Raw genomic sequence first — 16,130 nt, 5'->3', positions numbered from 1 at the left:
ATTTCAGTCTGATTCAGTGTGGAGAGCAGCAAACAGCAGACATCAGGAGTTAAACGAGGTGAAGGAAAATGACTGCATCAAACTACATCCTCCTAAACTTTCCATTAATACATGTGCTCCTTAGAAAGAACCATCAAACTCTATGTTCATTATTCAGTTAATAACTATTCAATAATTCAGAAACTGCTATGAATTATTCTGTAACTACTATGGAAGTTTAGGAATCTTTAAATGTAAGGGAGAAAGAAAAAAGAGAGCAAGAAAGAAGGAAAAAGAGGCAACAGTTCCTATTTGAATGGGGGGTTATTATTCCATTTGATGAAGATTTATATGCATGACAGGCAGCTGGTTCTGCTAGATGGGCTGACTAAAAAAATGAAGTGCAGCTAAAAACAATGGTGTTTGAGACCACGTTTCTAGAGAACAACAGCACAACTACAACAATGTACCATATCAAAAGCAAACATCCAAACTGTGATGCTGGTGAGGAAATCACACCCAATGTTAGAGTGCACATTAATAGAGAACATGGTGGACAGTGATGGCTTTTGAGAGCTACTGAGGTACATTTACGTTCATTTTAGGGCTAGTAATAAGAAGTAAATATGACTTCAGAACTTATAGAATATAGAACTTCGAGTAGACCATCACTGTATATTCCAGTCACTTCATATACCTAATATATAAGTCTAATATTTTTGTCTCATTTGTTTCTCTTTATGTACTTTTATGAGAAAATCTGATGACCTTTTTGGTCAAATTTAAGCAGAAATATAGGAAATTCTAAAGGGTTCACAAACTTTCAAGCCCCACTGTAACTATGAATATATAGTTGTCAAACCACAACTGGCTTCTCATGTAGGGTATGTTTAATATGGTCTTAGGTCATTTACTTCATACACAAGCTGATGTCTGGCCCACTTGGCAGTACTGAATTCCACACTTTTTAAATCTCGTTGCATTAATACATAATTTAGGTGATGTTTTTGCTCATAAGTGTGTGTACGTGGATCATTCTACCGAAAGCTGCAATAAGTGCTGAAGTTCTTAAATGCTGCTGCTGTACAAAGCGGTGTGCAGCGCACATTTTCCACAATGATGTGAACACATCTTAATAGTTTAAAAGGTTAAGCCTAAGCCTGATAGTTTTGAATTAAAGGGATAATTATGTCAAATTTTGTGGTCATGAGGATCAAAGACTGATCAGAGTGATCAGAGCCTTCGTATAATAGTTACCATGCTTTCCTTTAGATCATCTGTCTGATCGTCACTGCCAAGCTGACGTGCTGAAAACCTGCTGTTTTATTAAGACGCAGCTGCTCTGTGACTACGCGATCCTTCCGAACACCACAAACAGCGAATCACTCACCAAACCACAAATGACTTTACCAGAGCTGAAGTCTGGGTCAGTCTGCAACACATGTTTTTGGCAGCACTCTGCTACAGTTACTGCAGCATGTGGGAGGTCCAGGGTAGTGCATGCTGGAGTTTCACTGCAGTTTTGCAGAGATGTCTGCACTTGTTGTTACAGGGCACATCATGTAATACTAATTTAATTTTTAGTGATTTTTTTTCTTTTAGTGATTTTTTTTTAAATAAAAGTTTGATGCAGTACGTAAACACTTTCAATCACTCCCCAGTCCGTCTTGTCCATACATGGCAGTAAAGCTGTAAAAACAGCCGATTTGAATTCACTGTTTTTATGTTGTCATGACCACATTTGCATATATCCACCTTTTCAGCCCACAACCAGGCCCAGCCGACAAGGAGAATACAATGTTTTCTTTAACTCTGGCTGACATTTCAGGTCTGACTTTGGAAATGGGCAACCTCTATCTGTCGGGGTGTAAGTTCTAAATTTTACACATCCTCCTGACCCATCTTTTGAATATCTTTAGCCTCACATTTAAAGTACATCCGGGCTCCTGAGTGGCGCAACCGTCTAAGCGTTGGCCCTATCATCAGGTGACTGTGAGTTTGATCCCTGGTGATGCTACAGCCAACCCGTAGCCGGGAGTCCTAGAGAGCAGAATTGGCCTCGCTCTCTGGGTGGGTAGGATGGCCCCCCCTCTCCCCCATCACTTAATGCGATGCTAGTCAGCGCAGGCGTCTGTTAGCCGACGGAACAGAGCTGGTGGTTGGCGCTTTCCTCCGAGCGCGTTCAGCTGTCCAATGACATTGCGTGAGCGGCAGTTCGAAAAGAAGTGGTGGCGCTTCACAGGTCTCGCAGGAAGCCTGATGATCCAGTGCCTTCCTACAGCAGTATAGCTTCACTCATTCACACTGAGGTTATACGTAATGTTCTACTAATTTTCTCTGAACTGCTTTTTGAATGAGGCCTATAAGCTGTTATATTCTAAGCTGGGGTTATACTGTGAAACTTCCGTGCAACTTCAGTTGCTTAGAACCTACGTGAAACTAAGCAGCCCTTGATTTGCGTAATGCAAAGCATCAAAAGGATGATAACACATTACATGATCACATCAAACGGCATACTTAAAAAAGGACTGATTTCACCGGATCAATGGACAAAAAAATGACACCGAAGATGGTTGATAGTTGTGTACTGTAACTGTGCAGCTGGCTTTACAACGTGAAACTTTCACTCAAAAAAAATTGCATACATGTTGTAAGCGGCATTCAACCTCACTTCTGTGCCACTTCAGCAATCAAAGTTGCATGCAACACATTAAAATAATATGCTAGTTATGCAAAATAACAACTCATATGCACAACACATTGCATTGTTCTTGCTGTAAAGTCATCCGTGACTTTACCTATCTGCAGCATTTTAATTGATTTGGGGTTTTTTTGTCCACTGAGACAGTGAAGCAAGTTGTTTAAAATGTTGCCATTTGATGTGATCACATGCTGCATTATCAGCGTTTTGATTGGCTGTTTCATGAAAATTGTTCCATGAAGTTGAGACTTTTGCAAGTATTGTGGCAGAGTTTCAAATGAGTTGCAGGATGCTTCAAATTCTGCAACTCATGAGCAATTGAGCAACTAAAGCTCTGTTAAAGTTTACCATGTAAAGCCAGCCTAACATTATTAGAAAAATACCTGAAAACATTCATTTTCAAAGGCTTAATATACACAACAGATTTAAAAAAAACTCATATCTAATGAAGAATCCTGGATAGACAGATAAAAGACAGACAATAACAGGTGGAAAAAACATGCTGCCAGTCTGTCAATTACACCTTGTGGATGACTTCATAGTGAGAATGATATGAACTATCAAAAAATGTGAACTGCTGTGTGCAACTGCTGGCATCCAAGTTTCACGAGCCTACAGGATAAAGGGCCAGCCTAAGAGATAAAGGGCCAGTCGAAGGGATAAAGAAAGGTCGAAAATATTCATCCAGAAATAAATGTTTTCAGTACATATACATAGGTAAACCTCATGAGTAGAATGTAGGTTAAAAAATAAAATAGGACACGTTGCATATGGCCCCTTTAAGACTGTCATTCAGCCATATTTAAATGCTGAAATGCTGAAATGTGCAGACAAAGAATTTTTAGCTACCAACCCCTGGAGTATTTGATAAATATGCCTACAGCCTCGATGGAACAAAGCATAAATAGAACATAAGTTCAACTAAATAGATTAGCCTTTTTTAGCCTTAAATGTAGCTTAGTCAGCAGGTCACTGTAAAAAAGTGACTGTGGTGATTCACTGTGCGCCTCTGTAAAAACACATTTAGTTTCAGGGAGTTGTTTTTCAGTTGTTTTCGGTGCTGCCTGGAACCGAACGGCTTGGCAAAGGAACTACACGTCCAATTGCAGGTAGTGAGTGCATGAAAGGACACAGTCATTCTGAGACGTGGTCCCCGTGTTCCAAACCTCACCTCAACTCTGCTTAGTCAGAAGTGTGAATTTACCTCCTGTGAGGGAACACCACGCTCACTTTACTGGTTCAGACCAACACACTGCTCATCTCATACACACAAACATCCAGACATGGGCAGAGAAGCCTACTTAAATGAAACTGTTACTTAAATGAAAAAATGACTGCAGCAAAAGTAGCAAAAAACAGCCTTAGTAAAAAAGTATCAGGTTCAAAAAACTGAGTACAGAGTTCTATACAGAACTTGTTAGTACACACACACACACACACACACACATCATCTAAACCGCTTATCCTTCTGGGTCGTGGTGGGGTGCTGGAGCCTATCCCAGCTGTTTGTTAGTACAGTGTGATGCAAAAATATCGATTTCAAAATGATTTATTTCACTTGTAAATCATTACAGAACAATGCAGTAAATTGTAAATGGTTTGAGCATGAAGTTTATTATGTAATTTTACAAGTGCTCAATATGAACCTCCTCCAGCTGTACGGACAACATCAACGCAATAGTCAAATTCATCCCATACTCGATTGAGCATGTCAGGTGTTACTTTAACTCACGGCTCTTTCAATGCGATTTCGGAGATCTTCCAGTGTTGTGGAACCAACGACGAACGCCCTGAGCTGTTGGAGGTTCACTGCCCACGAAAATCACTTTGGACAGTTTTATGACGGATTTACTCTTATTGAAGTGGAGAACGCAAAACGCTTTCTGCTCAGGAGTCGCCATCTCCTCTCAGACTGAAGGGAGCCATCTTCCGGTGATAGTCAGAAACTCAATGACCCCCTCTTTCAATTGGTATGTGATTGGTTCCTAGGCTCCTCACGGTCGTAAAAATATGCCGCTTTGAAATCGGATGAATCTTTTTGAATCACCCTGTATATTGAACATCTCTCAGCATAGGAAGTGAAGTTTATTAAGCTTTATTTTTCTCTGTTTGGTACTTTTTGGTCTAAAATAAAGAACTAAAGCTCCTAAGTGAGACATATGGGCAAAAAAGCATGTTTTATTTCAAATTTTAGCCTCCAAACATCTAAAAAGTAAGCCTACAGTTTTTAACCGATTTTGGCGAAATTTGTTTTTTTTTGTTGTTGTTCAATTTTTCTTCTCTGCAGTTAAACCAATATCCATTCATTAACATCAAAATAATATTTACTAAATATAAAATTTGGATAAAAGGCAATTAATATCAGAATGTATCAGAATGCATATTCATATGTCCTTCCTCTGCAGATATCACTTCGGAGGGAGACAGAGAACACTTAACAGAGAAAGAAGAATGCACTCTCATGCGTGAGTCCCATATGGATTTTATGAACGTTTTTTTTTGGTTTCTGAGGTCGTATGTGTGCATGTGTCTGAGAGAGAGATGTAGGAGAGGAGTACATATGTTTTTTATGATCTATATTAAAATTTTATTGGTTGTAGCATGTCTTCTGCATGCCTTTCATGTTCTGTTTGATGTCTGAGTCTCTCAAAGTGAAAAAGATTCATATCAGTAAAGTGAAGAGGAAAGAACGCCAACCACAAGAGACACCCTCCCCCTGCTACTTTGCTATTTTGTGAAAAGGTTTCACAGCCTGTGAAAATTTTAAATGAAACAAATGGAAATAAAAATACAAAAGGAAATGATAAACTCATCTTTCTTCTTAATGTGACAAGAAAAGATGAACACGCCTAAAAAACATACTATATCAAGAGTCACATGTTTACTAACATATCACACAGTGGCAATGTATTTATGTCTCACTGCCTCCGGATTTTAGCCAGTACAGTCTAAGTCTTTCAGTCTAAACACGAGCAGATGTTAGACCTTATGTTAAAATTGCTTATTGTGGTTAGTAGAATAAACCATCTGTATCCTACTAACTGGATACAGGGGGTAGTGAGGGGTTCGCTCAGGCAAGCTTTGCTTCAGAACAGCACATTTTAGACCAGCAGGCACAAAGCCTGAAGTGTTTCTCGCATTGCTGTTCCATATGAACGTCAGATCTCCACTAGGTCTTATTTCTCAAACATTACAGTTCACTTCTACAGAAATAATCAATAACCCGATCATAATCGGATTTCTGCAGTTCTCAGATTATTCAAATGGTGATGTAAACAGCACACTCTGATTTCCTAGATCGGAGTAAGGTCTAGAAATCTGATGAAGAAAACCAAAAACAGAGAGAGAGAGAGCTCAGTAACTCAGTCATCAGATCGGATTATTAAGTGCAGGTAAACGCACTCAATCACTTGCAGCCTCTTGATTTGCTTACTCAGCTTTGCTCCAAGGACCACAGTACTGTCCAGTATTTCCACAGTTCATCAGAACTTGTGATTTTACCTATTTAAATTTCTGTCACTGTTAAGGTGAGCTCATAATGAATGCAGCAGAGTCAACCTGGCTTTTAGTCTATATGCACACACACTGCAGACTTTAACAGACAAAGCACCCCCAGCCACACAGAGAGTCCCACATCAGGCAGGAGAGGCATATGTTTAAATACCAGTATTGATATATAATTGTTATTTTTAATTAAGACTTAGGTTACATTCAGGCTGCAGGTAAAGTGGCCCATATCCAATTTCTTGCCCACTCTACTGGCCTTTAAAAGACAAGTTAACATTATCTTTTAAATGTGGCTGTTATCTGACTACGGTTGGAACATATCACACTCCTAAACCAACTCATAAGCACAAAAGAACCCCGACCCACCCACCACGCTCATCCAACAAACACAAGCTGTCTTCTTTATTCTTTTTTAAGATTAACAGACTCCTTTCACATGACGTCAAACTTTAACATGTGCGGACTGATACTTTAAACTTGAAGGACAAACAGCAGACACTAAAACAGCCACACTGGACAAGGTTTACAGAGAAAAAAAAGTCAAATTATGTGCTTATCTCCATTGTCAAAGCTCAGAAAGAGGAAGCTCAGTTTCTTTGTTTAACTGCCGTGAAGTAGAATGCTAGTAAACGGATGCAAACACAGTGCCAAAATGCCAGTACAACAAACTAAATAAAGAGACTTGACCCATGTGAGGCTCCTTTAACCCCTTTGTCGGATTAAATGTGATTTTGAATAGCTGCTAGTTCTCGTTTGTAAGCACACTGTTTGCTTGTTTACATTGCTCGTTCTTATCTCACAGGTTCTCCAAAAAGAAAGACGTGACCGAGGCACAGTGCAGGGCGGCCACAGTAAAAGCACAGTAATAAAAATTGCCTGTTTAAGGAAAGGCCATGTAGAAATGAATCACGACTGTACTTAGTACATAAACCACACAAATGTCAGGGGAGAAAATTGTAGAAAAAGGGCCTTTTAAGCAGCAGATCCCCTCATGAGCAAAGCAAAGAGAGTGTCACATGATTTCTGAGTGTGTTCTTGAGCTACTTCTTCAGGCAATGTGGCTGAAGTGGTGCTCAGAATTGTGTACTGCTCTGTACAACATGGTGCCATAAAGCATTTCCTCTGTACTGACAAGTCCAAGCAAGCACAGTTCAAAATGATTACGCCTAGACAGAGGAAGGGGCCTGGCCAACACACTGGAGAAAGTTGCCTTCAAGTGTCTATGACCAGCACGTCCTCCTTGTATTCTTGGCTGCACCACAGCGGAAAAGGGTCAAGCTAATAATAAATCATTAGCTGGGAACAAAGTTTGCCAGAGTTTTTGCTCTTTGGTTTGCATTGTTTTACAAACCAACAATTGAAGGAACAAGTGTTCAGGCCTCTGAAAGACAGCAGGTTGCAGTGCATGCAATGTGGACAAAACAGCACACTGCAATTATATTGCTACACACTGTGATCATATTACGCCTTGCAATAACTATATTAAAACCACACCGGTGAATGCTTGTGATGTGGTTAAAGGCCAGCTTGCATTGACCAAAATGGTTTACATTTGTTGGATCACATAAATATTTGGATCAATTAAAACATTCAGAAACATCTGTAATTGGTCAACATGCTCACAGAACAAAGTAAGACATTCAGTGATTGTTTGGAGGCTCTTTTGTACATCATGTTTGCACATTAATTGATAGAAGTAGCAATGCTGAGTCAGGAGGAAGGCTAAAATATGGTGTGTGCACTGTCTGGAGTTGCCCTGTACAGCCTGAAATTGATGAATTGGATTTTGCGGGTTTTTCAGACCACATCATACATCTTTATGTATTAATGTCTCACGCACAGGGTCAAAACGAAGGTCCGGCTCGATGGTTAGATCTGAGATACAAAATTAACGTTATAGTGATGAAAATATGACAGCAATAGTAGATCATTCACTCACATCCTCGGAAGACACATCTTTTACTAAGTTTGACTGAGTTCTCTTTGAATTCTCTTTCAATGCACTCGAATCATCAGATTCATCTGCACGTTGCCAAAATGAACATAACGTGGCGTTAACTTTCTAAACTTTTCCTCGCCAACTTCGAGTCATTACTCACGTCACATGAGTGATCACATGAGCAACAGGGGAGGAGGAGCCAGCGGGCAATGGATTTATCGTCCGGCTAATTAGCTAGCCATGCAAACTTTTTTGAAAAGTCTAAACTTAAGCTTTGTTCACACAGCAGGTAAAAGTGACCCAAATCCGATCTTTTTCTTCATGTGTGACCCAGATGTGTCATCTGTGTGGCAGTATGAACAGCAAAAAACATAATGAATCTGACATTTTCAATTCTGATTTGAGACGCATTCATATGTGGTACCGAAATCTGATACGTATCCGATCTGCGGCAATGCGACTCAATCTGAACAGCCAACCTTTACCTCGATCCAACTCCACATTCGTCATAATTTTGCACTGCTGAGACTCATAAACATTTAGGCTGATGTTTCTGTACCAAAAAATTAAAAGTGACTTATCCAAAATCGCTCCGTGCTCAAATAGATTTCGAAAGAAATGGCTGAACGCAGCCGTAGGACAGCGAGGCTGCAGCATCAAAGAACAGTTAACAAGTCGGAAAAGCAAAGTTTAAAGAATCTGAGGACAAGAACCAAAGAAGTGACCGAGCTCTTTTTACGCTGAGCTCGAACACATTCTGGGTGATGAGCCCAGCTGTAAGTCAATGAAGCTTCATGATGGCTTCTGTGACGCTGGTGAAGATGAAACTGAAAGCTCCGGGAGCGACGGGTGTTCATTGGCAGTCATGATTGTTTACCTCTGGACGAGCGCTCCATGTGAAGCAACGTGAAGCATTGTTCTTTTGTGCATGCGGGTCAGATTTAAAAGATACTGTGAACAGCCAAACGAAAGCAAGATTTGGGCCACTTTTACCTGCTGTGTAAACAAAGCCATAATGTACTTACATGTGTGTATTATCGCCTTGTCTGGCTATATGCTTTGATTTAGAACCATGTTTTAGTGCCTTTATTTTTGTTTTTTCTAGCTGTCTAGTAGACTTTAAGACCAAGTCGACAAGGGTATATTATAAATGGTACTAAAACAAGCGGCATGTTACTATTTCTGGCCTTCCTTCTTTTTTAGGTGACCTTTCTACATGATTTATATAACAGCCAGGGTCACATACCAGATGTTCACCAGAGAGGACGACTTGTACAGACATCATGTATCATGACTCTCATGGTTGTAAATAGAACCACTGCCTTCACTGAAAAGCCCTGAAGTTGTTCAGTTTCTCTAGACTGGAGGAATTCACATCAAATCTCTTTTTGTTTTTACACTTCATCCATTGAACTACAGAGAAATGTTAAAAATCAGTGGAATTGTCCTTTAGGCTGCCAGTGTAGGTTAAGATGTGTGTAAGGATAAACTGAAGACATAACAATCTGTTGCCACAAAGCAACAGTTGGAGTGTGTCTGCATTTTGGCCAACAGGTTATTAGGAAACATGATCTTTGGAAAGAAACGAACAAGACCTCTTCAGTTTATCCATACTGTTCAACGGTCAGACAGTTAGACATACGTGGCCAACATGAGCCACAGATAAATTAGGCCATGCAAGCAAACCTGTCCTACTCAAAGAACGAAAGGTCTGTGTAAAACAAGACAATCTCTTCTCCTCTTTTCCAGATCCATATATTACAGTACATAATAAAACATGTTTCACAGTGAACATTAAACATAAAGAGCTATATGGCTGGATTCAATTCAGCATTACAACCACTCAAACACTACACTCATGTTGTCAAACAGACTCAGGGCATATCTCAAAAGAAAAGGTCAAAGTCACAACCCCACTCTCTACATGCTCTGCGTGCTCTCTCCTCATCCCTCAAACGCTACCACCCTCAGGCTAATCCACACTCCTCTCCAAGCCAGTCACTGGCAGCCAGGGAAAAACTCACTTTAAAGGCTTTAGGAATTCACCATGATCGCCTAGTGGGGGGCTTTCCAAACATGCCCGAGTCACTTTCTTTCTTCTGCCTTTGTTCCACATTTGATTTTGCAGAGTTCTGATGTCTGGTTTATCCTAGCGGTTGCTTTACACAGGAATTAGACACTACATACACGCTGTGGGACGACTTAAGGCTGATTTACTTTCACTTCTGGTGTTAATTATGTAACATAATTAGCTTGGCTTATTATCTTGGCTTGAACCCTAGTAAGGGAAGAGTGTGTGGCCCAGAATTCAGTTCCTCACTCTCACAACTATGTAACTAATATATTAGTTTCATTGTAGTTACCGAGTAATGCATAATAGTCTGAAGGGCAACTCCACAGATCTTTCAAAATTTCAGCTCAACTAAATCATGAATCACTAATTCTAGAGACAATGAATTAGAACCGTTAACAGTGGTGATAATAGGAACCAAACATCTGAAGCTACTATACATAAAGCTTAGCTATGGATACACCGTCTGATGTCTGAAACATTGCTTTACAACAGTTCTGAGATCAGGTTTTGGCCTAAAACATGACATTTTGAAATCTATTCATGGTGGAGAGATACATGCATTGCATTCTAAGGCAAAATAGTCCCCAAATAAATAGTCCACCTTTTCAGATTTACCACTATATTACATATAACCATTACCATTACATATAAAAACACAGTAGAAGTCAATAGTCAATGTAAATAGTAAATATATATGTGGTTTTAAATATCACATCACTTGGTTTGTATCTTCACCACTGTAACGAAATCTTATAACGAAAGTTATAACGGACGTTTCTCTAAAATGAACCACTTCATATTGAATTACTTATTTGTTTACATCTCAACATCTAAATTTCACAAGAATTGTGAAAAAACACTGTACTTTCCCTTAAATAACTTAACAATAAGCTGACGGTTCACAGGGTTAAACTTGCATGAACATATTCAAACTGTGTACTTGTTAGTAATTAAATGATGAGCTTAATCAGGTATGTTTTAATAGGAAGACTGCTGGAAATCAACTGGAAATTAGTGCATTAAACTGCCAAACTGTGTTGGACTCAGACCCTCCAACTAGAGTCGGGCTGCCCTGCTCTAACTATCAAGAGGAAAAAGTCCAACTATGTTACTGTAAAATACAGAAGAAACAATAATGTTATTGTAAAAAGTAGAAAAAAGGCCACAACTCTGATTAATGCTATACAGCAGGGTGCAAAGGAAACCCCTAAAATGAGCAGGACTCAGGCTCTCCAGGGCCGCAGTTGGACACCTCAGCTGTAAAGTGAGCTATGACTTTATTTATTTTTCTTACAGATGCATTATAATTACAGTACAAGGGTCATGCTTTACTTGGCTAAATTAGAAATTATTTCAATTAGAAATTTCACTATGGTCGACTTTCCCTTATGGCTGGATTCCAGCACATTTTGGCAGTTTTCCTCACCTGAATATGCTCAGTGGTTAATTTACTGTGTTAGAGACTGGAAATTACCAAACCCTGAAGAACTGGTTGGATAACTCCTGCTACAAAGTGCCCTACCGAGCACCTGTCGCACTGCTGTCCTGTCTTTTGCAGCGACTTCTGGATTTCTTATGGCCATAATCACAAAGAGAGTAAAGATGGTATGAAACTACTTTTTCTTTTCTGACACTCACATTGAAACCTTAAGGACTGGCCAATGTCAATCCAGAATTAATTAAAAAAAAAAACCCTGAGTTTTCAAATGAGCTATTTTAATAAATGAAGCACCTCACTTATGACGAGTATCTAAAAGTAGTCTATCATACTGAAACTACTCAATCACTCTACTACCTCACAGGAAGAGCTACACAGACAACCTTACATCACATACTGTGAGTGAGTGCTGTTTCAGGATAGATTTGTTACAGGATTGGATCACATTCATTCTTTTTTCCCTCTGATATTCAATCCAGCACTTTCCACTGATACCAGCCCGATACTGATGTCCAGTATCGGTTACGTTTCATCTCTACTAGAAGGCAAGAGTTAAAGGGGAATGCTGCCGACTTCACAAACTTTCTGCATAATTAAATGGTTAAAATGTAGACAAAGTTCTTCAGAGTGGTTTGATGCCAAATGCTTTGTTCTACATTCTTCATTACTGAGTCAGAATTGTTCACAGCGGTGCTGACAAGAACCAGGCATCTTTGTGGAATGCCATAGAAGATGCCATAAAGAACCTTTCAGTAGATGGTTCTTTAGAGAACTGTTTTGTAAAGGAGATGTGTGAGTGTTAATTTCTTTTTTAAAGTTTAAAGAACCTCCAAATGTACATGTAAAGGTTCTAGCAAGAACCTTTAAATTGGTAAAAAAATGATATTTTGTCAAGGGGTTCTAAAAGCCTTCTTCCCATTCATAAGTCTCTTTCCTCAAACATGGTTCTTTAAGGAACAAAAAGCAGTTCTTCAATGGCATCGCTCAAATGACCCACAGAAAGCAGCTACAAGATCTTAGCCACACTGTTTTCATAGTAGTTTTAAAAAAGGTTTTGGTCTTTGGTACCCAAAACATACTGTTTTCAGTTTTACCACTATTTTACCATTACCAGGATTATATATATTACTATATAAAACTGTGGGAACAAAACTTCATATCTCCAAAATGATAACTTTAAAGGAGAAGGAAAGACCATAATTTTTTTAAATGTAAATCAACGTAACTAGACTTTTTTCCACATAATTTTGGGCCGTTTCTTTTGGTCCATTCGTCATGACATTTACACATAAAGAGCAATAGGCATTTTCAAATTATGTCAAAACATTTAAATGGAGTTTTGCACTTTAAACACTTAAAAAAGATGGTTCTGATGGCTTTGATAATGGTTCTATATATAGCCAGTAAGTGTTCTTCTACTGTCACAATGTCAAGATTATAACAATATAAGGATCCTTCTTGCTGCAGTATAGAACCATATGCAACACATTCTCCATCAACCTGAAGAACCATTTCACCATGCAGAGAACCCTTTCAATGTGAAATGGTTCTATATAGAACTCATGGTTGTAAATAGAATCACTGCCTTCATTGAAGACCCCTTGAAAAATCATCTTTTTTAGTGTGACATCACAATTCATGGTTGCTGTCCCTTCCTCTGTAACGAAATCTGAGTTGTCTAGTTTCCCTAGACTGGAGCATCTGATTTACCTAACAGCCACGGTCACATGCCAGACGTTCACCAGAGGGGACGACTTGTACACACATCATGTACCATGAAATGGTTCTATAGAACTCATGGTTGTAAATAGAACCACTGCCTTCACTGAAAAACCCTTTAAGAATCATCATCATCAAGTGTGACATCACAACCCATGGTTCTTATCCATGACCACTATAATGAAATCTGAGTTGTTCCGTTTCTCTAGACTAGTTTCTCTCTTTTTTTTTGTTTACATCTCATCCATTGAACTACAGAGAAATGTTAAAAATCAGTGGAATTGTCCTTTAGGCTGCCAGTGTAGGTAAAGATGTGTGTAAGGATAAACTGAAGACATAACAATCTGTTGCCACAAAGCAACAGTTGGAGTGTGTCTGCATTTTGGCCAACAGGTTATTAGGAAACATGATCTTTGGAAAGAAACGAACAAGACCTCTTCAGTTTATCCATACTGTTCAATGGTCAGACAGTTAGACATACGTGGCCAACATGAGCCACAGATAAATAAAGCCATTCAAGCAAAGCCTTCTTACTGATTTCCAGATCCAGTTTTTCCACATTTTACAGTACATAATACAATATGTTGCACAGTGACCATTAAACATAAAGAGCTATATGACTAGATTCAGCTCAGCACTACAACCACTCGAGCACTAATACTACACCATATGCTTAAATGGTTCATTGCATGGTAACATCGTTCCTCAGATTGATGGAGAATGTATTGTATATCTAGAACCTTTTTCGAAAATGGTTCTATATAGCACAAATAAGGGTTCTTCTGCTGTGATGTCAAGCCTGAAACAATGAAAGGACCCTTTTTTTCTGGTGCTATACAGAACTATACACACAAGTTCTTACAGTAAGTAATAACCACATAATAATTAGAACAACCATAATATAAGTTTTTATAATTTAACTGATCCCTGCAAAAAACTTCAGAACTCACCGGATCTCGGGTTGTTCTGGAAATACAGAATCAGGATGAAGAAGGAAAAAACGCATGTGGCCAGAAACATCCGACCGACTCTGGGCTTTCTCATCGTGCCTCTCCTGGCCGGAGCTCATGCGAGCAGGCTTCTCGGCTCCGTCCCAAACGCAGACTCTCCAAAGAGGGTTAACGAGGTTAAATTCGGGCTCCGTCCCGGAGGTGAGAAGACATACGTTCCCATTAGTAAAGCAGGCTCAGCTCGACGCCTCGAGAAACCAGCCAAAGCGCCAGCATTGGTGGCACTGGCGGCGGCGTTAAAGTTGATCACTGTCGTCGGGAGTAGCCTTTATTCTACATGCAGCCTCAGCGTCCACATCTGCCTCAGTCAGCGCTGCCTCAAACTTCTGCCGCACGGCTTCACTCACAAACCCCATTGAGGGCTTCTACATGTCGTCCTTCCTCATATATAGCAGCCCTGCGCGGTGGGTGTGAAGCTCTCGTGTGATTTCACTCGAAAACATGGAGGGCTTTGTACCAAAAAGTTTCGGCCGTGGCGTCACGACCACCCATGACGTAATCAGTCGATGGAAAAGCGGCGATCGAAACGCGCATGCGTAGAACGCTCTTCGCGTCAGCCAAAACGAGAAAAAGAAAGTTGCCCACTTATTATACCCTCAGGGTTAAAATAGGATCATAAGCGTGTGATCTCAGTTGCCAGTCACTGATAGCTCCGGGCATGACGTCACGACGCTGGAACTAAAACAGCACTGGCGATGTTCATTTGATTTATATCATAATCAATTCATTTACGGGGAAGGGGAAAAAAGGCTGTGCCACCACTGTGGCATTAGTGACATCTGGTGGCCTTGGCTGCTCACACGATCTCCACTGTGAACCTGCTGTAACAGCAGGTGCAGCATCTCTGCATCTGATGAAATATTAAAAGAGAATTACACTGATATTTCTGCATAATTTGATCACTGAGATGTAAAGTCACTCTAAGTGGTTTGATGTGAGATGCTTTATGTAGAGAGACTTACTGACTCTTCTTTACATTTCTTTACAGTGGTGGTGATAAGAACCAGGGGTCACAACGTCTACAATACTATTTTAGATACTATAAGCTCAATCAATGACCTGAAACCTGGAAATGAACAACAAAAGATCCTCAGAAATTTGGAAATTAAAAAAAAAGTTCAGCAAAATGAAGAAGAAATATATTAATATGTCTATTTACATTTAAGCAAATTTGTAATATTTACCATATGAATTGCTTTATACAAAAAAGGAAAAAAGAATTTCTTTTAGTCTTAACCCTTAGACTTAAGCATGCATGACTCTCAAGAGGGTACAGTTTTTGCACAAACTTGTGGAGCTCAAGTGCACACTGTCATTAACCCCTTACCAAGCCATCACCGAGCTTTATTACACACTTCCATTACCTAAGAAAAGCTCCATTAGTTTGCATTAGGTTGCCTTAGTATGTAATAAGCCTGGAATGTTAAGGGGTTAAAGCAAAGAAGTGGCATTGGCATGCTGTATTAAATACAGAAATGCTGCCAAAATTTCAAAGATTCGACATTTTTACTTAAACTGTTATGCTGAAAATATGATTTATAAAGAAAAAACTTTTGAATGAAATTAGAAACAAATGCAAAATATAAGCATTTTCAGTAGTGTTCTCAGAGTTTTGGACCTCACTGTATGTAATGTTGATAATGGTAAAATAGTAAGTCAGAAAAAATAAGTTTTCATTGAGGACTATTTTGCCCTACAACATAATGCATGTACCTCGTAAACCACCATTGTAAAACAATGTCTCAGACATCAGGCAATGTTTT

At 39.4% G+C, this 16,130-nt stretch overlaps 1 protein-coding gene across 1 annotated transcript in view; it reads right to left on the bottom strand.

Moving 5' to 3' along the window:
• si:ch211-236h17.3 (carbohydrate sulfotransferase 11) overlaps window positions 1-14,862 on the bottom strand; it is a 43,207-nt gene extending 28,345 nt beyond the window's left edge. The window contains exon 1 of the mRNA XM_036591550.1: window positions 14,308-14,862. Coding sequence (XP_036447443.1) covers window positions 14,308-14,401 — 94 coding nt within the window. The 5' untranslated portion in view covers window positions 14,402-14,862. The remainder of the gene's footprint in view (window positions 1-14,307) is intronic.
• Window positions 14,863-16,130: the final 1,268 nt, after the last annotated feature.

The sequence above is a fragment of the Colossoma macropomum genome, unplaced genomic scaffold (genome assembly GCF_904425465.1).
Source record: "Colossoma macropomum unplaced genomic scaffold, Colossoma_macropomum, whole genome shotgun sequence".
NCBI classification, from domain to species: domain Eukaryota; kingdom Metazoa; phylum Chordata; class Actinopteri; order Characiformes; family Serrasalmidae; genus Colossoma; species Colossoma macropomum.
The sequence above is the reverse complement of the archived record's forward strand: the minus strand, read 5'-3'. Positions and strand labels throughout refer to the sequence as shown.